The sequence below is a fragment of the Kogia breviceps genome, chromosome 14 (assembly GCF_026419965.1).
Source record: "Kogia breviceps isolate mKogBre1 chromosome 14, mKogBre1 haplotype 1, whole genome shotgun sequence".
NCBI classification, from domain to species: domain Eukaryota; kingdom Metazoa; phylum Chordata; class Mammalia; order Artiodactyla; family Physeteridae; genus Kogia; species Kogia breviceps.
In genome coordinates, this window is record NC_081323.1 from 69682416 (window position 1) to 69709965 (window position 27550).

Below are 27550 nucleotides of genomic sequence, written 5' to 3' on the forward strand. Positions count from 1 at the left end.
CCTAGGCAACCGTTAACCTATTTTCTGTCCATGCATTTGCCTGTTCTGGACATTTCATATAAATGGAGTCGTGTAATATGTGGCCTTTTGTGTCTGGCTCTTTTGTTTAACGTGATGTTTTCAAGGCTTTTCCATGTTATAGCATGTATCAGTACCTCATTTCTTATGGATGAATATACTTCACTGTATGGACCTATATGCCACATTTTATTTCTCCATGCATCAGTTGATGGGTATTTGGGTTGTTGCCATGTTTTGGCTATTATGCATAACGCTTCTATGAACATTCCTGTCCAGGTGTTTGTGTGGAGAGTTTTTCATTGCTCTTGAGTATATACCTGGGAGTGGAATTGCTGGGTCCTATAGAAACTATGTTTAATATTTTGAGGAAATGACAGACTGTTTTGAACCCTTTACATTCCCAGCAGTAAGGCTGTTAAGAATTTTTGTCCCCACGTTGCATATAAGAAAAAGAGGCCCAGGGAGGCTAGTAACTTGCACAAGGGGCCTGAAACAGGGTGGCAGCACCTTCCAAGCGTGTGCTGGGAAGAGGCCTGCTGTTGGGCCCCTGGCATCTGCTTTTACAGGCTGTGGCACTGGGGGCTGTTGTCTGCACCTGCTTCCTTGACTGACTGCAGAGTGATGGAACGGATGGTGGTGACAGTGACCCATGTGTGTTCATGGTGTGCCAGGCCCTGTGCCGGGTGTCAGCTCCATTTGCCTCATTCCGTGCTCCTGATGGTCCTGGGAGGCGAGGAGCTTGCCTGAGTACACAAGGAGCAAGTGGCAGAGTTAGGACCGCCTGATTCTAGAACTGGCACCCTTCCCCACCACCCTTCCCAGCGATCAGGAGATCACAGACCTGCCCTGGACCTTGGCAGACCAGGGGCCTCCCGGGCTGTCGTGGGCTAGCCTGTCCCAGCTCAGGGCTCAGCCCAGACCAGCTGTGCTCCAGGCCGTTCCTAGACCTAAGGTCCAAGCTCCTGTCCCAAGCTTCTGTCCAGGAAGCAGGGAAGAGTCACTGTATTGGTATTTAAGTGAGCTTTTAGGAAACAGCCATTTCCTTGGGCTAGAATGCAGCTGATCCAAATGGCTTCCAAAGGAGGGTTACTTTATGCACTGCCACACCTCCACCAGGCTCATTCATAGGGATGGCCACAGCCTTTTGTGAGTGAGTCCAAACCATGACTCATCCATCCACCCAGTGGCATACGTAAAGCACGGGAGAAAGAAAGGAAGCGTGCGAAGCGTGCGTCGTCTGTGGGGAAGGATGTCTCTACATCCTTTGTTCAGAGAAAAGAAGCGATTTCAGAGCAGTACGCTCAGATGTGACATAACTTCACACCTGATGACACTAGGGCCCAGAGACAGCTCTCTGAGCAGGTCAGTGGCAGACCAGCTCCCTTCTCTGTCATCAACTTTTTATTATGGAAAAATCTACACATCAGCAAAAGGAGAGAGAATGGGATAGTGATTCCCATAGATCTGTCGACTGAAAAAAAAAAGCACAACGTAACAGTTGAGGATTATGTTTTATTCGGGCGTACTGAGGACTTAAGTCTGGGAGATAGCCTCTCAGGTAGCTCTGAGGAACGATACTGAAGAGGTAAGAGAGGAGTCAGGACTTATAGGAGTTTTTGCAAAACAACAACAAAACCCCAGGGAGTCAGAACATCAGAAGATTACTGTTTGTTAAAGAAAACCAGACTCTCTCAAGTTAATGAATTTAGGACTTTTCTATGTATGGTACGTGGCAAGAGTCTGGGCTAATTGAAATCATTCCTTTGTTATGCACCCTAACTCTCTAGGGCCAGTCTCCTGTTTTCTCCATCCTGAGTCCCCTTAGGGTGCACTGTAGGGGGAGTGGCTGCAACGGCAGAGGGTTGGAAGGCCGCAGCATCCTTTGCAGCAGGTGACATCCTTTGTCCACAGATCCATCGTCAGGCTTTAGCAGTGAGCAGTGTTCGCCAGTTTTGTTTTCCCTCTTTGCTTCCTGTGGTCTCATTTCCTTTGTCCTTCTCCACCTGGTTGGCCTGTAAACTAGCAGTTAGACTTCGGACACTTACTCTTGACTCCCATGGCAGTGCACTTGACTTCCTAGGGCCCATGGGGCCATGCATGCTGGGGCCTGTCTGATGCTTAGGCATGTCCCTTGGACATTTGAAAATTGCTCTTTGGAAGGAGACTAGGTGGAGCCGGTGAGAATGGGATGCAGGGATGCAGGCAGAGACCAGCGAGGGCCTCTGGTCTGAGGTGGGCGTGGAGGGTGGCTATTGATTCTTGGCCGGCACCTCTGAAGGTCAGCTCTCATTGGGGCCGGGCAGGGTGGACTGACGGCTCCCTTCCCTTCCCCAGTACCCTGTGCGTCCAGTCTCGATGACCTATGATGACATTCCGCACCTCTCAGCCAGGATCAAGCCCAAGCAGCAGAAGGTGGGGCTACCCTCTTGGATGGAGGTGGAGGGAGGGGCGGGGTGATAGGGTGGGAGCTGAAAGAATCCAGGAGACAGGCCTTTTGGGGGTGGAAGCCCAGAGGAGTGATTGGAGATTTAGGAAGAAAACCAGCAGCTTGCAGGGCCTTGAAAGCTGCAGGAGGAAAAACTTGCAGAAAGAAGGGGGTGGGCAGCTCCAGAGAGGCCAGGGAGGAGGGAGGCTTGAGATGAATTAGAACATGGGGTGGGGTGGACCGACGTTCACAGGACAGGGCAGCGCCTATGTGAAGAGGGCACGATATGGGGAATCTTGTGCCTCTCAGGGCTAGGGTGACAGGGAACAGGAGACATGCCTTTCCTCGGGCACCTGCAGCTCTAGGCCCTGTTGCCATGTAAAAAGCTGTACCAGTATTGCCAATTCTGCTGACTTTTCAAAAGAAGTTGGAAATAAGGAAAAAAGAGAAAAGCTCTTGTTTTTTAAATGTTGGCACCTAATTTAGATTTTGGAGAGTGAAATTGTGGGTGTGGGCAAGCAAAACTACATGAACCCCCTCCAAAAAAGAGCATTCTGGCTCTTCTGTTGGAATGTGGGTTTGTGGCTTTTGTGTGGAGTGAAGCTTAGGGGCCCTTGGAGAGGGATGGTGTCAGTCCTGCTTCTGGGCAGGGACTGGGGTTAGGGAGGTGGGCATGGTGGGTTTGAGGGGACCCCTGAGGGCTGTGCCTTGGGGTCCTCATAGCTGGTGGGGGTGTTTGGTGCCTCCAGGTGGAGCTTGAGATGGCCATCGACACACTGAATCCCAACTATTGCCGCAGCAAAGGGGAGCAGATTGCGCTGAACGTGGACGGGGCCTGCGCTGACGAGACCAGCACATACTCCTCGTGAGTTCCCCGAGGCCTCCGAGCTTCACCTTGTTCAGATACGAGCCTTCCAGAGCCCTCAGAGATACCTAGGCCTTGTGCTCTACAGTTAAGCTCCCCACCAGCGTCCGTCTTTGCATGGCTGGGCCTGGCGCAGACTCGTCCCCGTGGGAAACGTCTTCCCTCCCGAGATGGCACCTCTGACCAAGTTCTTCCTGGGCCGAGAGGCAAGCTGGCCCCTCGATGGAAGAGGGAGCTCCCACCCACTGCTTGTTTCTTGGGCTGCACATGAGGTTTCCTCATCCCCAGCTCCCCTCCTGCGGCACCTGTGGCCTGTCCTGTGGTCTTGGTCTCTGGCAGTTGGATTTCAGGTGTCTGGGGTAGAGGGGGCCCCGCCTACAGGCCCAGGCCTGGAGCTTCCTTCTCCTTGACGTCTGTCCTCCCTGTGCTTGTAGGAAGCTGATGGACAAGCAGACGTTCTGCTCTTCCCAGACCACCAGTAACACGTCTCGTTATGCTGCTGCGCTCTACAGGCAAGGTACCCGTGCTGGACATCCCTGGTTGCCATGGCTTGTGAGGGCTGAGTGGGTGGGAGGGAAGCAGAATGGGGGCTGGAACAGGAAGAGGACACCCCGAATGCTGGATACCCAGAGGCCAGATGGGTTGTAGAAATGTCAGATTGTCAGGGGAATGGAATTTGGCCACCTCAAGGGACTTTTAGCTTGACACTACCATACCCGATGGGGTGGAGGTCCAAGGTCATTGTCCTCCTGGGACACAGACACACACAGCATAACCTTTTGGATGGGGTAGAATTTTGTCTTAAATACAAGGTACTTAGCACCCAGTAATTCCATTCCTAGAAAGCATCTACGCAAGAGAAATGAAAACACGTCTCCACACAAAAACTTGTACGTAGGTGTTCATAGCAGCATTAGTCATGGTAGTGAAAAGTGGAAATGATCCAAATTCCTTCAGCTGATGCACGGATAACAAAATATGGTATAGCCATACATTAGAATATTATTTAGCCATAATAAGGAAAGAAGTACTGATAAGCACTCCAACATGGGTGAGCCTTGAAAACATTAGGCTAAATGAAAGGAGCCAGGCACAAAGGACCACACGTTACATGATTCCATTCATATGAAATGTCCAGAATAGGCAAACCCATAGAGGCAGAAAGTAGATTATTGGTTCCAGAGGCTGGGAGGAGAGTAGAGTGGGGAGTGACGGTTGCTGCTGCTGATGGGTACAGGGTTTCTTTCTGGGGTGATGAAGATGTTCTAAAGTTGACTGTGGGGCTGGTTTACTAGTTTGTGAATATGTTAAAATACATTGAATTGTATGCTTGAAGTGGGTAAATTATATGGTATGTGAATTATATCTCAGTAAAGCTATTAAGAAGTACAAGGTTTCTATAAGTATTTAGAGTTTATAAAGCAATAAATGAAATTTGAGCACTGAGGAAATAAACTGTGATAGACTAAAAGTAATGTCAAATAACTATACTCTTCTGTTTTGAACCCAAGTCTCAAGGATATAGTTCCTTAAAGCCACATTCCTTGTAGCCAGGCCTAGTCACGTACTTACTTCTCGTCTCAAGCATTCTGCTCCCTCTGGAGTCCCAGAGAGCTTCCACAGAGCCATAGTGTCTGTCTGATTTCTTTTCTTTCAAGGCTACATTGGCTTGATTGAAATTGATTACCTTTGCACTGCCTCCCAGTGCACAGGTCTGATTCACAAGAGAAAGTCACGATCTTTGCCAGAGACGGCGTAGACACTCCTCCACCGGGCTCCGCCAGGCCTCCTCTCCAGCCCCGTTTGCACTAGCCAACTTCTTAACAGGATGGGTGGGATTTTGACAGGAAGAGGTGGGAGAATGAGGAGGAGAAGAGATCTGGGTGTGTGTGGGGTTAAGGAGGCGCTGAGGGTGGTCTGGCAGAGGCCTGGCTGGGGAAGGAGCAGGGCGTGTTTGGTGTGGATGAGTGGCCCAGCGTGGCTGGAACAAGCTAGTGCGGGAGGGCAGCGGGGACCGGGCTTGGGAGGCCCTTGGATGCTGGAGGAGGAGGCTTTGCAGGCAAGCCTTAAGGAAGTGACGTTGGGTGGAAGAGTCTGCGTTCATGTCTTCATCTGGTTTGTGTGCTTCCTGTGTCCAGCACAGCCAGATCGGGCTGGGAATGGCTATCGGCCTGGTGGTCCCAAGGCTCTAGGACTGGGGCTAGAGCAGAGGTGGGAGGCGGTTTGGCAGTGAGCCAAGGCCTTTAGGGGAGTCTGGGGCCCTTGGTAGCTCCCTTGAGCCAAGCTGTGTGGGTCAGCCTCAGCTCCTAGAGTCAGGTCCAAGCCCTTCTTCCTCTGCCAGGTGAGCTCCACCTGACACCTTTACATGGCATCCTGCAGCTGCGGCCTAGCTTCTCCTACCTGGATAAGGCAGATGCCAAGCACCGTGAGAGGGAGGCAGCCAATGAGGGTGAGCTCTGGACCCCCAGCCCTGCTGTCTGTCTGTATATGTTAGCAGGATAGGTTGGTCATGGGAAGAAGTATTAAAGGGATGGATTACAGGATCCTTAGCAGTATCCCTGGCTGCTACCCACTGGATGCCAGTAGCACCCACCCCTACAAATTTGACAATCAAAAATATCTCTGAATTTCCAAATGTCTCCTGAGGGGCAAAATTGCCCCTAATTGAAAACCACTGACTTAATGCAGCTACCTCGGTCCAGAAGGAGAATTCACAGGCTCCGCTGCTTGAGACCTGCCTGGTGGGTGGGGTGGAGAGCCTCCAACAGAAGCTGCAAGCAAGGCTTTTTCTTTTGCAGCGGGAGACTCTTCACAGGACGAGGCAGAAGAAGATGTGAAGCAGATCACGGTGAGCTCTGGCCCCAAGAGAGAGTGCAGCCTGGGAGGCAGCAGGGCCAGCTTTGTAGCTCAGCTTCCTGGAAGCAGCAAGGGGTGGGAGGGTCTGCACAGAACGTGGGCTCTGGGGTGAAACATACAGAAACAGAGTCCATGCCTTAGAGCCTCCTTGCTGGGCTACCTGGAGGGATAATCTAACCTCTGCCCAGCCTGAACTGGGTGGCAGTGGGAAATGCCCCATATGTGAGGTTCTCTGGCCTCCTGGTGGGTGCTGGGGCAGCAGCCTGGAAACGCCCTGGGCCTGAGGTTGTGGACCCGCCCCGCCCCCCAACCAGGTGCGGTTCTCCCGGCCTGAGTCGGAGCAGGCCCGCCAGCGCCGCGTGCAGTCCTACGAGTTTCTGCAGAAGAAACATGCTGAGGAGCCCTGGGTCCACCTGCACTACTACGGCCTGAGGGTGAGCTGGGGTCCCTGGGCGGTGCTGACACTGGCCAGGGTGGGGTCCTGGGAGAAAAGCCCCAGTGCCTGGGAAGTGTTACCTGGTGGCCTCATTGTCTCACATCTAACTTCTTTCAGATTCAGTCATAGCCACTTGGTAGTGCCACAGAGAGAGAGGTTAAGCCCTGTGAGCAGTTTGCCCTCCTTTCCCACCTACTGTGTGCCCCAAGGGAGTGAGCCTGCCACGTCACTGGTGGGGGTTGTGGCCCCCCAGGCACTCCCTGAGTGTTAGCATCTTGCCGGGCTCAGTGAGCCTGTGTTTGGTTACGTACTTTTAAGTATCATGGGCCCTGAATGAAGGCTAGATGCTTCATCGGCTGCTCCGTGGAGAATCAGCCATCTGTCCCATGGCTGAGTTCACTGTGCACCTGCCAAGGGTGATTTTTACCGTACTTGACTTAGAGCGCAGTCCTCGAAACTGTGTGTTGGGTAAGGGAAGCAATTGAATATTAGCTCACAAAGACACCATAGACAAGGGCCCCCCAGCGTTTTTCTGGGGGAGGAGCAACCCCTGATTATTCTGAAACCTTCCTGAAAGAGATTTATGTTGACAGAGCCTTACACTTTGGGTCAGTCAGACTTTCAGAAGCTCTGCTATTTCCTAATGTGTAACCTTAGGCAAATTACTTAATCTCTCTGAGCCTCAGTTTCCTTATCTGTAAAATGGGAATAATAATAAGAGTACCTAATTTCATAGTTATTTGGGGGATGAGATGAGTTAGAGTATGTATACAGCCATTGGAACAGAGCCTGGCACATAGTAGATGCTCAGTGAATGTTAGTTGTTATTTTTATCCGCACCGCTTTCAGTGTTCCTGTATCAGACAGGGCACTGAGGCGCGGGTGCTGGGGCTGTGTAGTCATAAAGGCAGGAGGGTAGTTGGTTGAGCCACATCGCAGAGGCCTTGAGTGCCATGCTCAGGAGGTTGGATTGATCCTGTGGCTGGCCTCAGAGCAAGACAGTGGGTGGCTGGAGCAGGTGGTGATGCAGGGGTGGGAACTGGATCACAGAGGGAGGCCTGGAATGTTGGCTGAGGTTCCTCTCACACCCTCTCCGTCCCCAACAGGACAGCCGCTCTGAGCATGAGCGCCAGTACCTGCTGTGCCAGGGCTCCAGCGGGGTTGAGAACACAGAGCTTGTCAAGTCACCCAGGTGAGACTGGCCAGCCCAGGGCTGCTGAGGGCTTCTGAGCCCGACACTGGCCCCAGGAGGGTCCCTCTGTTGTGGGTCCTCCCTTGGTACTGTGGCCCCTTCTGTAACATGGGGGAGGGATGTGGAGGAGCCCATCATCCTCTGGAGAGGGCCAGGAGCGGGTGTGGGAGTTTGGGGGGGGGGCTTGGATACAGCCTGGTTGGGGGCTGGGTGGGGCAAGGACAGAGCCCTGGGAGCTGCTGACCCCGTTCTCTCCTGCCACAGTGAGTACCTCATGATGCTGATGCCTCCCAGCCAGGAGGAGGAGAAGTGAGTAGAGGGGCTGAACGCCTTCAACGCCCTTCCCCTTCCCACCCCCTAACGCGCCCCTGGCCTCCTAACCCTTTGCATTTGTTTTCAACAGAGACAAACCCGTGGCCCCCAGCAATGTCCTGTCCATGGCCCAGCTGCGCACCCTGCCCCTGGCTGATCAGATCAAGATCCTGATGAAGAATGGTGGGTGGGCAGCCCTGCCCTGCCCTCTGGGGGGCCCCAGCCCTGCCACCTTCTGGGGAAGTGGAGTTAGGACAGACTTAAGGACCAAAGGGCGAGACCAGAGGCCCCACTACCCAGAGCCCGCCCAGCTTTACAGCTCTGGCCTTGTCTGGAAGGCGCACTAGAGCTGGTGGCAGGCTACCTCAGATGGGCTGCGGGTCCCTCCCTGCCACCTTTGCCACTCCCCTGCTGTGTGAGCCTGGCCAGGCCACTGGCCTTCCTGAGCCTTAGATTGTTTATCTATAAAAACGGACTAAGATAGCTCATGGGGCCGAGGTGAGGGTTCAGAAGTGAGGCCTCTAAAGCGACTGTACAGAGCCTTGCATGTGAACGTGAGCTACGTTTATTTTCACAATGAAGCGCGTTCACTTGCACTACTTTGTGGCGCCCTCGCCAGGCTCCGCACCGTGGGGACGCTGAAGGCCAGAACCTTTAGAGTGGACGTGAGCCTTGAACCTCAGAGCGGAGTCCCAGGCCCTGGGCTTTTCTGAGGTGCCGGCACCAGGGGCTCCGGGGTCGGAGTGGAGAGGGGCGCGCCCGGGGGGAGCCAGGCCGCTGGCCTTGCTGCAGAAGACACGGGGCCTCCCCAGGCCCTGCCCCTTCTCACTTGGGCTGGGGGCTCGGGTGGGGGAGAGCAGAGCACGGTGATGAAGTGCATGAACTTTGGACCCAGATGGCCTGGGTTCAAGTCCTGGCCATGCCACTTACTAGCCAAGTGATCATGGGTGAATTTTGAAACCTTCCTGGGCTGTCTTCCTCATGAGGCACGCCTGGTCTTCCAGTGGGTGTTTCCTCCAGGGCTCGGTGAGAGGCGGGTGCCTGCCCAGAGTAAGCAGCCAGCGAATGCCAGCCATTACCGTTAGCACTGTCACGCTGGGATTGTTATGGGAGCCCAGGCCCCTCTTGCCTTGTCTGATGTCTCCTGTGCCCTCCTCAGTGAAGGTCATGCCTTTTGCCAACTTGATGAGCCTCCTGGGCCCCTCCATCGACTCTGTGGCTGTTCTGCGTGGCATCCAGAAGGTGGCGATGTTAGTCCAAGGAAACTGGGTGGTGAAGAGGTAAGTTCACCTTAAGGTTTTAGTCCCTTAGTTGGGAGCGCTTAACCCAGTTAAATTGAATGGAAGTACTGATGTTTGGGGTTTAAGTCTACCTTAGTGCTTTTTATTTGCCCAGCTTACAATGCATTTTATATTAATTTTTACCTTCTTTTTTTGTTATTCCATTTTCCCCACTAACTTGGAAGTTATCCTTTCTTGACTTAGTGATTACCCTGCAGATTTCACAGTTTAATATTAGTTGCCACTTTTTACCCTCATCCATGACGATTCAACGACCTTTAGAATACTTTATATTTATCTTCCTCTCAACTCGTGTGTCATTGTATTTGTATATTTTAATTGTTTTAAACCCCATAAGACATTATATTATCCAGTCAATATTTTTTAGATCTACTCACGCGTTTGCCTTTTTATTTTGCTCATCATTCCTTCTGCATTTCTGAGTTCCTAACTGTGATAATTTCCTTCTGCTAAAGTGAAGGTCTGCAGGTGATGAATTTCTTTGGTTTTTCTTTATCTGGAAATGTCTATTTCACCTTTGTTCTTGAAGGATATTTTTGTTTGTTTTTAATTTTATTGAAGTATGGCTGATTTACAATATTGTGTTATATTTTTTACTGAGTATAGAATTCTAGTTTGATTATTTTCTTTCCACACACCGACGTAATTGCATTGCAGTTTGACTTCCATTGTTTTTATTGTCTGTCTAATACATGTTCCTTTGTTTCCCTCTGGCTGCATTTAAGATTTTCTCTTGCTTTGGCTTCCCAGGGCTCGTTAAGATGGGCCTAAGTGGGAATTTCTTTTTATGTATCCTGTTGGGGTTCATGGGTCCTAAATCTGTGGCTTGCTGTCCTTCAGTAGTTTCTCTCCTCCTGTGATTCCTCCTCTAGACCCTGCCTCCTCCCTAGACTTTCAGTTTCTAGGGGTAGGGACTGTCTGTTTTGACTCTCCCTTTATCCTTGGTACTCAGTATAATGCCTGGCAAACGGCAGACCCTTGGTAAATACACTGTGTCTACATTTTACACACACTTGAATTATATTACTTCTAAATTGTATAATATAAAATACTTGAATACTCACTTTTTAGAAAGTGTGATGTAAAGTGAACAGTCTGTCAAAATGTAAATTGTTCCAAAATTTTAAAAAAGTTATTCATTGCAAAAAGTCCATCATTTCACAGTTGGTTGGCCAGGTAAACTGCAAAGTCATGTCACTGCCACGTGGTGATGGCCTTTCCCTGGGAAACGATGCCCAACATGCCTTGTGGGTCCTTGCGGCTATTGTCTTATGTGACACAAGTGTTTAATCACGAGGACCTTCGTGATGGCACATCACTTGTTAAATGGGACACTTATGTGTATTTATGCTGCGGATGGATGAAATCCAGGAGGGACCATCCCATTAGCTCCCTGAGGATGCTCGCCCAGAGGAGGCACGGAGACTTGCCAAATGTCTGGCAGCCTGGCAGCCACAGAGCTGGGGTTTGAGCTCCCCCAGCACCACGCATGCCCTGGTGCTGCTGCCCCATTCAGCTTATGGTCTTGCCTGTCCCTGTGACTTGAAGATAGGCCCTCCCGGGCCCTGTGTGTTCTGCCACACCCGTGGGTAGTGGTCCTTCCATGCCCTGTCCCTCTGTGTTCTGTGAGGAGGTGATACAGGATGCTCCCATCTGTAGAGTAAATGTGTCTGGACGGCTTGTTCTGTGTCCTGCACTGGGCTCTCATTCAGTGCTGTCCCTGTCCTCAGGAAAGTGGGCCGGGGGCATGGGGGTGGGGCAGGCACCGTTACACGCTGCCTGGGTGTCAGGCAGGATCAACAAGGGCTGGGAGTTCATGGCGGTGTGCACGGACCACACTGTGTACTTAGCGGGTACCTCCTCTCCATGGCAGAGATGGGGCCAGGGCCCTGTCCCGTAGAGCTTTACAGGAAGGGTGGACACAGAGCTCAACCTTGAAGGAAAGTAGTAGTTGGCTGCCAGGTGGGATTGAGGAGGCGAGTGGGGCGGGGAGAGCAAAGGCGCCCCGGGCATGGATGGCCGGGGACGTGTGTGTTTTCCTGGGCAACAGGGTCTGCATCTGGACTTGGGGTCAGGAGATGCTTTTAAGCCTTGGTGCCTGCTCATTTGCCCTTGAAGGTCCCTGAGCCTTGAGTGCTGGTCCCATTCTCTGCAAAGGCTCCAGCCTCACCCGTGCTTGGGGTCTGTCTGGATCCCAGTCCCTGACCCCTCCTGCCTCAGCTCACACTGCTTCCCCCTTCCCTTTCAGCCGGTGGTAAGGCCTTGTGTGTTGCTTTACAGGTGGGACTTGCTGTCTGCTAGAGTCTTGGGCTCACCTTGGCTGTCTCTGAGCCCCTGGCCCCTCCGACTGTGTCAGGGGCCTTGGGGCTGGGCCAGTGTGTGAGGGGGACGTTGGGAAAGGGGTAGGAGGAAGAACTCTTGGAGCCAGGCTCCCAGGGAAAAGGGGAGGGTCTGAGGGGAGCGGTTGGGGCCCAGGCCAGCACTCACCCGTGTTGGAAAGAGGCCTGAGCTTCCACTCGGAGCCTGAGGGAGTGGGCAGCAGAGGGGCTGAGGACAGGGACTGACCTGCCACCCTGTCTCATTGGCAGTGACATCCTGTACCCCAAGGACTCTTCTAGCCCTCACAGCGGCGTGCCTGCTGAGGTGCTCTGCAGGGGCCGAGACTTTGTTGTAAGTGCCCAGGCTCTCTGGCCTCCCGGGTTGGGGCATCATGGGAGGAGGACTGGGGCAGCACAGAGTGTCCCGGACCTTCGCCCAGGCAGCGGGCAAAGGGCAGGTATGTGTGGCCAGGGTGGGGCCGGGGGGGAGTGGAGGGCCCTGGACTCTGTGCCTTTCTTCTCCTTCCTCTCAGACCCTGGAGTCTTCAGCTTCATAAGAACCTTTGAGTTCCTAGCCTGGAGGTTGCAAACTGGAGTCCTATAGGTAGATTCTGGCCAAGGAGCCATTTGACCTGAGTGGTGTTTTCAAAATGTTGACTTAGTTGTCTATTTTTACAAATCACAGTCACGATTCAGACTAGATTTGTCTTGTCATGAATAATTGGACAGTCTGGTACCACTGGACCCGCAGCCCCAAACAGCACCCTCTTTGAGTGGGGCTCACGCTCCCCAGTTCACAACTGCTTTCCTCGTGCGTGTTTCCCGCCCTGTTGCTGTGGGCTTTTTGCAGGTCCTGAGCTGGCTCATGCCTCCTCCCCGTCACCCTATCTGCCCCCCGGCCCTTATCCAGAGCTTAAGTCCCAGCCAAGGCATCCCTCCCAAAGGCCTGACCCCTGAGCTACTGGGACCTGCGCTGCCTCCCTTGACCTTGGCAGTGTGCTTTGAGTTTGCTGCAGTCTGTCTCCTTGGAGCTGTCCGTGGTGACCTCGGTGAGCTCACGCGCAGACCTGATCACACCAGGCAGCCCTTCAACCGTTTCAGAGAGTGCCTCCGTTTTTTCTTTTCCCAGCTGGGTGTCCCAGCTCCTGTGGGTACTTAGCGTCGAGATGCCTGTGTGGTTTCTTTTCGTCTCTGGGGGTCCGGGTGCAGTGGCATCGACTCCCGGGCTCGCCTTCCACACGTGTGCCACTCGCCCTCAGCTGCCTGTCAGCCCTCCTCTGTTCGCGCAGACACCGTCACATCTGGGGGTCTGGGAGAGGGTCTAGTCAAATCTGAGTTGTTGTAGGTGACATACGGGCAAGGTATCCCCCATCCCAGGGAGCTTCTGTGGTGTGGAGTGGGTCCAGCTGCCCTCCTGGAAGAGGTGGCCCAGGAGGTCCTTTACAGAGGAGATGGAGGCTCAGAGTTGAAGTGACTGCCCTCAGCCAGGACCCAGACCAGTCTGCCTGACACCCAGGCTGGCTCAGAGCCGCCACTTTGTGCCCTCATCCCAGGCTCCCAGGGCAACAGCAGGGGTTTGGGGGACAGTCCTAGTAGGATCCCTGCCTCCTGGAAACAAGCTTCTTTTTCCCCCTTAGATGTGGAAGTTCACGCAGAGCCGGTGGGTGGTAAGGAAAGAGGTGGCAGCGGTGACTAAAGTAAGTGAAGTTCTTCTCGACCCGAGGCCCAGTCCCACTACTGGAGGAATGGGGGCTGGGCGTGCCTCACCTTTGCCCCCCTCTCCTCAGCTCTGTGCGGAAGACGTGAAGGACTTTCTGGAGCACATGGCCGTAGTGAGGATCAACAAGGGCTGGGAGTTCATGCTGCCTTATGACGGGGAGTTCATCAAGAAGCATCCAGATGTGGTCCAGCGGCAGCACATGCTGTGGACGGGCATCCAGGCCAAGTAAGAGCTTGCTGGGCGGGATGAGGGGGAGCCAGGCAGAGGGGCACCAGGTTGTCCCCAGCCACCTGCTTCCAGCGGGGAGCACAGCCTGGCTGCATCTGGGGCGGGAATGCAAATCTGGGGCTGTGTGCACCCCTCCTCCACTCAGGTGGACCTTGCTGCTCGATCCCAGAATCCCCCTGGCACAGACACGCCTGCTGATCCGAGCCGACTCAAACTGACCCGCATCTTTTCTGAGGGTTCGGGAAGGAGGGGGGGGGAAAGCACTCAGGAGCAAGAACGGGGGCTTGTGTGGCCCAAGGCAGGCTGGCGGGAGACCAGCTGGGGAAGGGAGGGCGGGCCACCACTCCCCACCCTCGCCGCGGGGCTCCGAGCCACGGGGAGAGACCGTCGAAGCTCCAGGCGTGCGGCGTCTTCAGGGACTAGGATGTCCAGGGCTTAAGGAGGTGTTTCTGCTGGGAGGCAGGTGACGTGAGGGGACACGGTTTAAAGTTAAGAGGGTTCACTCTTCTTTTCAGATTAGAAAAAGTTTATAATCTTGTGAAGGAAACCATGCCAAAGAAGCCGGATGGACAATCAGGTGTGGAGAGGTGTCGGCTGGGTGGGCCACTAACCCTGACACTGGCTCCAGAAGGGCTACTTTTCTGGAACTTGTCAGGGCTTAGCCTGTGCGGGGGGGGGCGGATATGAGAGGGGGTGGCTCCTTGTTGGCTGCCCTTGTGTGCCCTCTTCCCTCAGCTGGAGGCTTGTCCAGTGGCAGAGCCTTGGCCTCAGGGACTGAGGCTTCGGGGTTCCAGGGCTGTGTCTGGGTTCCAGGCTGCTGAGATTTCTCGACCTCCGGGGTTGGCGGGGATGCTGGCGGCGGGGACTCGGCAGTAACCCATGCTGGCTCGGGCCTCTGAATGTGGGAGTCTGCTTTTCCTGGTTCTGTTTCTTCCTCACTGTTGGGGTAGCCACATTCCTTCTGGGTAAGGTTGGGGGCGAAAGGCAGGCTGGGCCACTTGCTTCTGTGCCAGCTGGCTTGCATTTTCCCTGTCCCCTTCCTCTGGTCAGCAGGATGTGTCCCCATCAGGATGGAAGGGAACATCTGTGGGGCAGAGGGGCCGTGGGCCTTCACCTCAGGCCCTTGCCTGCACAGTCCCTGCTGTCCTGAGCAGTCCTGTGTCTCTCCGCAGGGCCTGTCGGGCTGGTCTCTGGGGACCAGCGGGTCCAAGTCGCCAAAAGACAGGCCCAGCAGAACCACGCGCTGCTGGAGCGGGAGCTGCAGCGGAGGAAAGAGCAGCTGCGGGCGTCCTCGGCCCCGCCCGGTGTGCCGCCCGGTGTGGGTGTGGGTGTGCCGCCCGGTGTGCGGGTCAAGGAGGAGCCCATGAGTGAGGAGGGGGAGGAAGAGGAAGAGCAGGGAGCGGAGGAGGATGAGCGGCCCGTGCACACCTCGCCCAGCGGTGGCCTCCACAGCAGGCTGGCCAACGGGCTGCCTGCTGGGCGGGTGGCAGGCGGGGACAGCTTCAACGGGCACCCGCCCTCGGGCTCTGCTGGTACCCCCGTGGCCCGGGAGCTGAGGGCCTTCGTGGAGGCCACCTTTCAGAGACAGTTTGTGCTCACGCTGAGCGAACTCAAGCGCCTCTTCAACCTGCACTTGGCCAGCCTGCCCCCCGGCCACATGCTCTTCAGCGGCATCTCGGACCGCATGCTGCAGGACACGGTGCTGGCCGCCGGCTGCAAGCAGATACTGGTGCCTGTAAGTAGCGCCTGCTGGACGGGCAGCACACACCCCCTCGGAGGGCTCCTGGGTCGGCAGCATCTTTCCTGGATGAAAGTGGCTGTGGAGAGAAGCTGGTAGCAGAGTGGCCTGAGCCCTGCGGGCTTTGGGGAAGCAGCTGTTTGTAGGGTGCACGGGGCAGGGGCACTCGGGAGACTGCTGGCCTTGGTGTGAATCTCGGCTCCCACGTGGTTGCTGGGTGTGACCTTGGGCCGGTCAGCCTCTCGGCTCTGCACCCTCATCTCAAGTGGGTGAATGTTAGTTTTCGTGTCACGGGGCTTTGGTGAGGGCTGAGTGGGAGTCTGAAGGCCGTCACCTGTTGGCTTGGCACACAGCAGGGCCTTCCTTGGTCACGCCGGCTCCCCGTCCTGGGGTCTAGCCCCCTCCTGTGCCGGCACGTCCCTCATTCCTGTCAGCTTTGCCGTTTTTCAAGATGATTTGACTTGCAGTATCATTTGATCTTCTTGCAACCATAGATGAAGAAGCTCGAGTTTCAGAGTAGAATGAACTTGTTTAAAGGTCACATACCCGGGAAGTGATAGAGCTGGAAGCTGAACCTCTGTACAGTGGCTCCAAGTCTTAAATCCTTTCTGCTTCAGCTGAGATGAGCCGGCCCCCTCACCAGAGCCCCCAGCTGTGCCTGGGCTCCTGCCAGTGGGCCTCCCTGCCCTGGAGGCTGGCTGACTAGCGTGGCTCTGTGACCTTTCCATTAGCATTTCTGGTGCCAAGCCTGCAGGTGCAGGGCGGGCGCGGGCACGCCCCCGCCCCCGGCTTCTGGGCTGCTTGTCCGTCATTGGAAGGGGCCCTAGAGGGGAGGAAGTGCAAGAGCAGAGGGACCCTGGGAGACGACCTCCCTGCGCTGAGGGTGAAGCGTGCCAGGCTGTGGCCCCCGGGAGGCTGTGCTCGTCATTCTCTCTCCCAGGCTCTGTCCAGACCTGGCAGCACATGGGGTGAGGTGGGGCTGTGTCTGCCTCTTAACAAGGGAGCGCTGACGTCTGCAGTCTAAGGTCAGGGGCACCTGCAGCCTTGGGTGATCTGAGGCAAAGGCCCATCCCTGTGTAGGTGAGGAGCAGAAACTAGGACAAGAGGCCCTGGGTCCCGGGCTGGCCGGGGTGTCCCGGGGGATCTGGCCCGTGTGGCGAGGAGCCTCCTGGGTGAGCTCTCTACAGAAGGTACTGGGGTTTGGGGGCCCTGCCCTGTTTGGAGCCACCCTTGTCCACGTAGCAGACGGGTCCGGTTATCTGCAGACTCGCCTTTTGCTGACTGACCGAGCCAGGCAAGGGAGAGGCGCCTGCCTGATGTTAGCCAGGCCGTCTTGTGCTGTTGGAGTGGACAGAGGGCCAGGGGCATGGAGTGGGCCACCCTTGGGACCCGTGATCCTGTATCATAGTCATGTCCAAGGTGGAATGTTCCTAGACCTGTCCAGCCTTGTTTTTCTTTATACAAGGGAGCTGAGGCCCAGGGAGAGCAAGTACACTCGCAAAGACTTGAGTTTAACTCCTGGTTCTGCCACCTATTAGCTGTGTGACCACAGACATTGAGTGAACTCTCCGAACTGGGCTTTTCTCATGGAGAGTGGAGGCAGCAACACCTCGCTTCCTCTCTGGTAGCAAATGAGACTGTGTATTTAGAGCCCCACCTGGGACTTTACGTGGTAGGAACTGTTATTATTGCTTGTGTTGCGGTGCCACTCCACCGGGCGCCCCTTTCTCCGTCCCCCTTCTCCAGGAACCAGGAGCCCGGGCCACCCTTTCCTCGGCCCACCTTCGGACGCTGCTGATCTGCGAGGCACGGGCCGCTTGGGGTCGGGCAGGCCCTCTAGCCCGTCCGGGCCCGGCCCTTGTGGGAGGGATTGAAAGGAATCCCCAGGGTATTCCTAAGGAGTTACGGGCGTGGGAGTGCTTCTCAGGACACGTCGGAGGGTTGATATTTAGGGTGGGAGGACACTGGATGTTAAAGCAGAGAGGAGAGCTAATGCCAGGCTGATGGGAAAAACAGAAGCAGCCTCCTCCCTGCCTTGCTGGGCACGTCCGTGGGCCGGGCGCATCCGCTCCTCGCAGGAGCCTCTCCGCGCGCGGGGTGTGGCTGGTGAGGAGGAGGAAGCAGAGAGAGGCAGGTGTGCGGCTTCCCACAGCCCACGGCCCACAGCCCATGGCCCACAGCTGGTGAGCTGCAGGAGCTGGCACGAGCTGGCACTGGAACTCTGCTCCTGGAACTGGGCGGGTGCAGACTGACGGCCCCGAGGGAGGGAGGGTCCAGGCGGTGAGCACGAGATCGGCCAGCTCACACCTGGTCTTGGTTAGTTTCCCCCGCAGACGGCTGCTTCCCCGGATGAGCAGAAGGTGTTCGCCCTCTGGGAGTCTGGAGACATGAGTGACCAGGTGAGGTGACCTTTGCTGCCATCCTCCCCAGGAGCAGGTCGGTGTTCTAAAGAGGGTTAGACCTTTGGGGAGACCCCAAGTGTGGTCATGTCCACTTCAGATTTTCCAGCCGCTCCCAGTTTTCAATATTCTGGCTCTGTGTCTCTGTGTACTTCAGATATGCTGGATGCGCCAGTAGTGTGAGCCAAAACCAGTGGTTTCCAAGTGCCAGTCTGGACCATCAGCATCAAAATCGCCTTTTAAAAAATACAGATTCCCAGGGCTGACCCCAGAGACTCAGTTCAGTTCCATAGGAATGGGGTAGGGTCCTAGGTATTTTAAGTTTCTGCAAAGCTTTCTAGATGATTCTGATGCCCAGGCAGGCTTGTGAGCCTGTGATGGACCACATTTTTCAGGTGGCTGATGGCGGTAGGAATTAAAAGGATTCCTTATCAGATCTCAGGTGCTGCATCAGATCTCAGGTTAGAGAAATTGGTCGTTTTGCCTCTAGTCACACCCAGACAGGAAGGGTCACGGGTGTCCAGTGAACAGAATATGAATGCAGCCAGCAGCACCTGAGGTCCAGAAGTTTTCCTTAAATCATGAGCTTGCCTGAGTTTTAAAGATTAAGAGTTAATTGCTAAACTCCAATCGATCTGTCCTTTTCCAGGTCCTGTCCCTCAGGTTTGGGGAGAAAGGGGAGTGAGCAAAAGCCCCCACTGAGTTCTGTGTCCCCTTTTGCCTCTTAGAAGTATCTGACAGGCAGGCCGAGAATACCGAAGGGGCAGGGCCTTCTGTGATGGTGCTGTAGATGGGGAGAGCAAACTGGAACAGTCTCTGTGTGCTTTTGGCCAGAATAGGTGGCATCTGGGTTTCCTACTCCTGAAGTACTCCAATAATTAAAAGGAGAAAAGTATAAGTGCATGTTCTTAAAGATAAGTAAGACTGAAGCTATATGGGAAACTGTCTCCTGCCCTGCCCGACCTGATTCCCACTCCTCAGAGGCAGTCACTTTTTAACTACAAGATGCCACCAAAAGAGCTCCTCCATTTAAAAAAATTATTATATATATGCAAAATGTGCTTATACTGCTCTCTGATGTCTCAACTTGATGTTATCAATGGGCTTCTTGTTGTGGTGGATGAGGATTTAGTTCTCAGCTATGGGAGAATGTAGACAGGTGTGGGATGTGTTATGACAATTTTTTTGTTAAATCATATATCAATGCTTATAGCATCACGACTGGAAATTTGTTCATTGTAGAGCCAAATACCAGTAGTATCTACGATTACATTTCTTCTCTTTTTTTTTCACTTTTTTCCAGCTTTCTTGAAATATAATTGACATCATTTCTTCTTTATACTACTTCCTGTTTTCACTTACTGGTTTGCTGAACGCATAGATACCGACAGTAGTACCGTTCTTGAATCTGACTCCCCAGGTGCCTCTCCAGCGGGACCAGCTCCATGTCGTTTGCTGGCTTGCAATCTTTTGTCTTCCTTGTTGCTTAATTTTAGCTTCTAAGAGCACAAGGAGTTGTCTGCATTCTTCCATGTCTTAAAATGGCTTTCTTTTTGTCCTCAGGTTTTATTATTTGTCGGGGACTAGGATTTTGGAGGGCAAATCATTTTCCTCTGAATTTAAGATCATTTTCTGCTGTATTCAAGCTTTCAGAGTTGTGCACACAGACACTCTGTTCCTTGGTCTTTTTAGTCTGACCCACACCCTCTTCCCTTAAACCAAAGGACGGTTTTCCTCACTCCGCATACGGCACATCAGTGCAACTCCAGATGCACCCTGCTGTGGACAGTTGAGTCATTCTTACGAAGTTCTGTGGTAGAGTTGTAATTCCTGTGCCTGTTTTTTTCTGTTCTTCTGGAATTCTTAGGTCATATGTTGGACCTAGTGGATCAAATCTTTTTTCTCTCATTTAACTCCTTTTGTACTTTGCAGGGGGTGGGGATTTTGACTGTCCTCTATCCTTCCTATTTAGTTTTTCTTTGGGACCTAATGCTTCATGGCATCCTGTCTTGTTTGTGTGTCAGGACTTTAAGCCACTCACTTCTCATCCTGTTCTCTGTCTTCACGCAGTTTAGATGGTGGCTTCACCTGCTTGCTGAATCAGTTACCACTCCTGTTTTTTAATCACGAAAAAGCATGTCTCAGTCACTCATCCTCTGCCGATGCGTCACTGGGTTTTTGTTCTTGTGGGCATATACCCCTTTGCTTCTTCATTTTATTGGTGTCTTAAGAGGTGACAGATTGGCCAAACGTGTTTGTCTTTAACCAGAGGTCCTGAGCAAGGACTTTGAGCAAAGACTGCAGCGTGCAGTTAGGTCCATAGCCTTTGGGTTTCTTGTTTGGGGATGTTTCTCTTTTAGGTGATTGTTTCCCATAGTAACATGTTTTTGCTACTAAAGCATCGACAGGTTTTGCTTGAAATTTTTTCCAAAAATTACCGGGTACGCCGGAACATGATCCAGTCTCGGCTGACTCAAGAGTGTGGAGAAGATCTGAGTAAACAGGAGGTGGATAAAGTGCTAAAGGTACATCCATTTTGTGTATAATAATATCTGGAGGCTCCAGGCTTTTGCTGACCGTGAGCTTAAGAACCAGGGCGCCCACAACTGGCTCCTCCCTGTCTTAGATAGAGGCTGACTGTGTGTGGAAAGGGACCTAGTCTCGTGCCTTGCCTGCTGCTGTGTTGTTTATAAATCAGGCTTCCTCTGGACTCCTCCCCAGCCAGTCGGGTCTTCAGCAACAGATAATTGGCATCGGTGTGGTTTCTATATGCAAAAGGACTAACTTGAATAAGATGTAAGCTCCATCTGAAAAAAATATAGTCATCCTTTACAGTGACAGGGCTTAGATTAGAATCCTTACCCCACTCCTTTGAATCATGTACCACTTCCATGGTTTTTGCCGTGGCCACATACTAACTCTTGTGCTACTTGCTTTTAGTAGAACAATTTTTAAATAAAATTTAGTTTAAAAAGGAATATATCATTTGTCTAGTATATGAAAATACTTAATTCCTGTTAAGCATTACCTATAATGCCTTTCGAATTGACTCTGTGGTACAAATATCGTACTTGCGAAAGCATTGGAACACTGAAAGCTGATGACAAATTCCCTATATTCTAGTATTCTTGTATTCCAGGTCCATAGATGCTGATGCTATTTGTGAAGCACTTTTGTTCTGGTCAGCTTATTCAGTTTTTGTATTTTGTGTTTATAGAGCACATTCATTTATAGCCCCTCACTCTTAAGATAACCCCGAGGAGAGGAGGGGCTTGAGGCTCACGCACGGAGGAGGCTGGGCAGCGGCCGCAGTGCCGTGGTCAGACAGATTGTGATCTCCCCATTAATCATGAATCGAGTTTTGATATTCTGCGTAGAATGTAAGTAGCTCCTTTTCCTGTTAAAGTCTGCCCTTGACATGTTTCTCTATTCATAGGACTGCTGTGTAAGCTATGGTGGCATGTGGTACCTTAAAGGGACAGTACAGTCTTGACAATAGTTGCAAACCACTAACCCAGTGAACTCAAGCCCAAGGAAGGACGGCAGAGCCAGCAGAGGTGGAAGTAGAGTCTCGATTGCTTCAGGAGACTTGGAGCAAGAGGAACTGACCATCTCGTGGCCCGTGGCATTGCACTGTCCAGTGGACAGAGGGGATCATACTCAGCCAGTGGCAGGGTCAGCTTAAGTTAGACTGCTCCCAGAAGAGACCAGCTGGGACCTTCTCTGCAGTACAGTTTGAAATTCCTGATGTATTTTGTTTATTATTTGGTTTCATTCTCATAATAAAGAGAGTGTATACTGACATGGGCAGGATGATGAAAATCATGGTTTAATATTTTACTTTCAAACTTAATGCCAACAAGGTCTAAGTTGTGTTTACAAGAAAACCTCAAGGTTTTTAATATTTAAAATGCCTAGAAGCCAATATTAAGTCTTTAATTATCTATCTGCTAAGACTTCTGCCAATTTCATTAAACAAACCAAATCGAATTGTTTTACTGTTGGTTTCCTGTGGCCATTTTACCTTTTAAAACAACCTACTTTATGTAGCAGTCTCAACTGTTTACGTGAACCATAGCAAAAAATCAGAATCAAATCCATTTATCCTTAATGTTTGCATAAGGATGCAAGCAAAACCAGGTAAGTATGGAACAATGTATAAGTGAGGTCATCCCACTTTGATGTAAAGAATTTATATTTTGTGTATTTTTAAAATAAATGCTAACACTAATGTGGCATCATGGTGCTGTTGTCTTCAAATGGTTGCAAGAAGGCAATGCTCTCTGTGGTTTCAAAGCCTTGTATGTACACCAGAGGGAAGAGAGCCAGCAGCACTGCCCAGTAGTGCTGTGCAGTCACATATGTAATTGTAAAATTTTCTGGTAGACACATTAAGATAGTAAAGAAGCTGGTTAAATTTTAATGTATTTGATTTAGCCTAATATAGCTAAAACATCATGTAATAAAAAATATTAATATTTTCTTGGTACAAAGTTTTCAAGATCTGGTATCTTATAACTCTCACAATTGGACTAGCTACAGTTTAAGTACTTGGCACATGTGGCTCGTAGTGACTCCTGGACAGTGCAGCCCTTAGAGGATTATGAAAAAATAAGAGTAAGCTGGATTGGGCTAGATGTGAAATTTTGCTACAGTAAGACGTTTGCCATGGTCTATTTTGGGCAATAGAGCCACTACTATCTGAAGGTTTAGATGATGGTCTACGTGTATGTACCCCCCCCAAAAAAAAAAAAAAATTAAGAAAGAAAAGAGAAACATCTAATATTTGGTAATGTAGTTTAGCAGGCTGATTGTATATTATGTTCTTTTGGTTCTAATTGTTAACATATACGAGTCTGAAAAGAGTAAAAAAACTTCCAAAATGTGTCTGGAATGTGTCCAGCTATCATATAATATTCCCAAGGGGAGGCCCCTTGTGGCACAGCAGAGACTGAGCAGAGCAGAGCTGGCAGGGGTTGGGGGAGTCAGGCTCAGTAGGGAGTCAAAGCCTTAAACACTAATAAAGAGAGATGAGTTAAACACTGCATTCAAATTGCTAGGAAAATGATAAAGAACATAGGAAATGTTTAAAAACAAAATGAGGTGAAAAATGAATGTAGAGTGAGATATACCAATAGTTAGTTACCAGTGAAGGAAAATGGCACAAGCTTGTATAGATAGTGAGATGGGAAAAGTTAGAGCATTTAGATGATTTATAAGGAAAATATAAATTACTAAAAGTGGTTGGAAAGAAATTGCAACAGAGCAATTATTAGAGAAGAAAAGGGCCAGGGATTATCATAGTTGAATATATCAAATCTTTATGCGGTAACACAAGGGTTAAACTTCAGCATGTAATAGGCCCCCAAATTCTTATCCAAGGATTAATTAAAAAACCTGACAAAGATAGCATGATATGAATAAAATCCTAAGTAGTGGATTCCAATGGCATGTTAAAGAAGTCAGTCAACCATAAAATGTCTATACAAGGGTGATATCTGGGCATTTCCTCTAAGATCAGGAACAAGGCAAGGATGCCTACCATAATTACTTCTGTTTAACATAGTGTTGGAAGTCCTAGCTAGACCAATTAGGCAAGAAGAAGAAAAAAATTGGAAAAGAAGAAGTAAAATTATGTTTGCAGATGGTATGATCTTATATGTAGAAAACTAAAGATTTCACAAAAAGTCTGTTCCAATGAAGTCAGCAAAGTAGTAGGAAACAAAGTCAACACAAAAATCAGTTGCATTTCTACACACTAACAAGGAACAATCTAAAAAGGAAATTACAAAAACAATTCCATTTACAATGGCATCAAAAAAATAAAATATTTAGTGATTGACCAAGGAGGTAGAAGATTTGTATAATGAGAACTACAAAACATTGCTGGAAGAAATTAAAGAAGACAAACGGAAACACATGTTCATGGATTGGAAGAGTCAGTATTGTTAAAATGTCTACAGATTCAATGCAATCCCTATCAAAATCCCAATGATGTTTTTTGCAGGAATAGAAAAACCCATCCTAATATTCATATGGAATCTCAAGGGACACCACATAGTTAAAACAATCTTGAAAAAGAACAAAACTGGAGGACTCACACTTCCTGATTTCAAAACTCACTACAAAGCTACAGTGATCATAAAGGCAAATAGACCAATGGAATAGAGAGCCCTGAAATAAACCCTAATATATATTGTCAAATGGGAAAGGGCGGTCTTCAACAAACGGTGCTGGGAAAACTAGACATCCACATGCTAAAGAGTAAGTTTGGACCCTGACCTAACATCGTAGAAAAAGTTAACTCAAAATGGATCAAGGACCTTGATGGAAGATCTAAAACAAAACTTTTAGAAGAAGACAACTAAAGCATTACTACACCGGATTTGGCAATCGTTTCTTGCTATGACACCAAAGGCACAAGTGACAAAAAGACAAATTGGACTTGGTGAAAATTTTTAAATATGCATCAAAAGACTCAACAGAGTAAAAAGGCAACCCACAGAATGGGAGAAAATACTTAGAAATCATATCATCTAATGAGAGATTAATATCCAGATTATATAGAGAACTAAAACTCAACAAGATAACCCAATTCAAAAATGGGCAAAGGACTGGAGCAGACATTTATTCAAAGCCTGGTACAAGCCGGGGGTGCCCTGAGGTGGTCCTGGCAGGCCAGCCAGAGCACTAGGTGGTCTTCAATCTGTAGCCTCCACACTGAGACTGGGAGCAAGCAAGTGTGCCTGCTGTTCAAGAGCAGAATCCCGGCCACTTACAGCCGTCTGGTAAGACCCACCGGTTTTCAAGCCAGCTAACGGGGCTTATCTCAGTGTCGGACCCCAGGGCTGGGGTGCCTAATATGTGGCTTGAACACCTTGCTCCCCAGGGCGGATCCCTGAGCCTGCCCTGTGATATCCCCTCTTCTGGGTCACCCACTATGGGTGCAGGCCTGGACTACATCACTTCTCCCTATCAGACTTTGTGTGGTTCTTTTTTTTTTTTTTTTTTTTACAGCCTTGGTTGTAGAAGAGCCACACTGCTAGTCTTCAGGTGGCTCTCAACGAGAACTATATGTGGTTGTAGTTTTGATGTGTTTGTGGGGGGAGGTGAGCCCAGGGTCCTACTCCACAATCTTGATCCCACCTCCCAGAGTTATTGTTTAATGGGTATAGAGTTTCAGTTTTAAAGAGGAAGAGTCGTGGGGATGGATGGTGGTGGTGATGGTTGCACAACATGAATGTATTTAATACCTCTGAACTGTACACTTAAAAATGGTCCAGATGGTAATTGTGTATTTCTACCACAATAAAAACAAAACCAAAAAAGTTGAAGTTCAGATGGCTCAAACGACTGCCAAGCACAAAAAGAAAGTGTTTAAAGATTAATGTAACTACATAAAAGTATTGCTTGGCAAAATGCCAGCAACAAGGTAAAAATTAAGATAAATAGAATATTTGTAATTTCTAATTGCAAAAGTGAATTTCCTAAATACTAGAGCTCTTAAATAAGAAAAGTAGGAGGCAAAGGACAATACAAAAATGGCTTTTAACAGATTAAAAGCTATTCAACCTTATTAATAAAAGAAATAAAATAAATTTAAATAAATAAATAAAATAAATTAAAAGGAAACACCATTTTTCTTCTGTTACTTTGGCAAGGGTCATAAAGTTTATTAGCATGGCAACGGGCACATGAAAAGCTGCTCAACATTGGTAATTATCAGAGAAATGCAAATCAAAACTACAATGAGGTATCACCTCACACCAGTCAGAATGGCCGTAATTAAAAAGCCTATAAATAGGGCTTACCTGGTGGCGCAGTGGTTGAGAGTCCGCCTGCCGATTCAGGGGATGCAGGTTCGTGCCCTGGTCCGGGAGTATCCCACATGCCGCGGAGTGTCTGGGCCCGTGAGCCATGGCCGCTGAAACTGCGCGTCCGGAACCTGCGCTCCGCAACGGGAGAGGCCACCGCAGTGGGAGGCCCGCGTACCGCAAAAAAAAAAAAAAAAAAAAAAAAAACCTATAAATAAATGCTGGAGAGGGTGTGGAGAAAAGGGAACCCTCCTATACTGTTGGTGGGAAAGTAAAGTGGTGCAGTCACTATGGAGAACAGTATGGAGGTTCCTCAAAAAAACCAAAAATAGAGTTGCCATATGATCCAGCAGTCCCATTCCTGGGCACATATCTGGAGCAAACATTCAAAAAGATACATGTACCCCTATGTTCACAGCAGCACTATTTATGATAGCCAAGACGTGGGAACAACCTAAATGTCCATCAAGAAATGAATGGATAAAGATGGTGTGGTATATATATATATAGTAGACGACTACTCAGCCATAAAAGAATGAAATCGTGCCATTTGCAGCAACATGGATGGACCTAGAGATTGTTATACTAAATAAAGTAAGTCACAAAAAGATAAAAACCATTTGATATCACTTATATTGGAATTTAAAATATGACACAAATGAACTTATCTACGAAACAGATTCACAGACATAGAGAACAGACTTGTGGTTGCCAAGGAGGAAGTGGGTGGGGGAGAATGGATTGGGAGTTTGGGATTAGCAGATGCAAACTGTTATATACAGAATGGATAAACAACAAAGTCCTATTGTATAGCACAGGGAACTATATTCAATATCCTGTGATAAACCATAATGGAAAAGAATATGAAAAATAATATATAGGTACAACTGAATCACTTTGCTGTACACCAGAAGCTAACACAACATTGTAAATCAACTATACTTTAATAAAATGTTAAAAAAAATACATAGTTCAAAAAAAATACATGGTTCAGTAAAAATGAAAGACATGGTATACTCCTAGTTTAAAATATGGGGTGGGACTTCCCTGGTGGCACAGTGGTTAAGAATCCGCCTGCCAATGCAGGGGGACGTGGGTTCCATCCCTGGTCCAGGAAGATCCCACATGCTGTGAAGCAACTAAGCCCGTGTGCCACAACTACTGAGCCTGAGCTCTAGAGCCCGAGCCACAACTACTGAGCCTGCATGCCACAACTACTGAAGCCTGCATGCCTAGAGCCCATGCTCCACAACAAGACAAGCCACCGCAACGAGAAGCCTGTGCACCACAACAAAGAGTAGCCCCCGCTCCTGCTCGCCACAACTAGAGAAAAGCCCACGCGCAGCAACAAAGACCCAACGCAGCCAAAAAAAAACCAAAGGGATGATAATGAGCGCACTTGTAAAGATACACCAACAAACTGGTAACTAGTTGATTCTGGGGAGAAAGGTTGGGAGGTCAGGGAAGATGAGACAACTTACTTTACAAACTCTTTGTACTGTTTGAAAAAATAATGTTTTACCCATTAATCCAATTTTGCCATTGAGCAAAATTAGATTCAATGCTCATTTTAACATCTGAATACTGTAAAATGTCTTTCCTATGACTGAGTGATCAAATGTTTTGAGAATTACCTAGTCAAATGCTATGAATTCAGAACCAAGTCTGACATTTCTAAAATAGTGAAAATTATATACAGCATATACATTTGAAAATGTTTTTCAATCATATAGTAATTTTAATGAACATTTATCAGTATGAACAGAATTTGTGCTATTACACAATTCCAAGGAATGGGAAAAAATGGAAATGGAAAAATAAAATCACTCAGTTCTTCCCAGAGAGATTTGTTGGAAGAAGAAAAGTTGGTAATAACAGTGAAATGGCTTAAGCTTAAAATAACAAGCAATTTGATCCATTTCTTC

General features: G+C 49.9%; 1 protein-coding gene across 5 annotated transcripts in view; it reads left to right on the forward strand.

Annotated features, from left to right (window-relative positions):
- Positions 1-22050, forward strand: part of POLR3E (RNA polymerase III subunit E) — a 31360-nt gene extending 9310 nt beyond the window's left edge. For 2 of the 5 annotated variants that reach the window (XM_059036965.2, XM_067013598.1), the window contains exons 4-21: positions 2356-2433; positions 3196-3311; positions 3746-3828; positions 5653-5760; positions 6110-6159; positions 6482-6601; positions 7710-7795; positions 8060-8104; positions 8199-8290; positions 9267-9387; positions 11997-12078; positions 13364-13423; positions 13514-13671; positions 14190-14251; positions 14847-15409; positions 17734-17811; positions 20211-20336; positions 21248-22050. In XM_059036965.2, the coding sequence (XP_058892948.1) occupies positions 2356-2433; positions 3196-3311; positions 3746-3828; positions 5653-5760; positions 6110-6159; positions 6482-6601; positions 7710-7795; positions 8060-8104; positions 8199-8290; positions 9267-9387; positions 11997-12078; positions 13364-13423; positions 13514-13671; positions 14190-14251; positions 14847-15409; positions 17734-17811; positions 20211-20336; positions 21248-21304 (2085 nt within the window). In that variant the 3' untranslated portion in view covers positions 21305-22050. The remainder of the gene's footprint in view (positions 1-2355; positions 2434-3195; positions 3312-3745; positions 3829-5652; positions 5761-6109; positions 6160-6481; positions 6602-7709; positions 7796-8059; positions 8105-8198; positions 8291-9266; positions 9388-11996; positions 12079-13363; positions 13424-13513; positions 13672-14189; positions 14252-14846; positions 15410-17733; positions 17812-20210; positions 20337-21247) is intronic. The other 3 variants (XM_067013600.1, XM_067013601.1, XM_067013599.1) reach the window with 2 other exon arrangements.
- The last annotated feature ends 5500 nt before the right edge of the window (positions 22051-27550 follow it).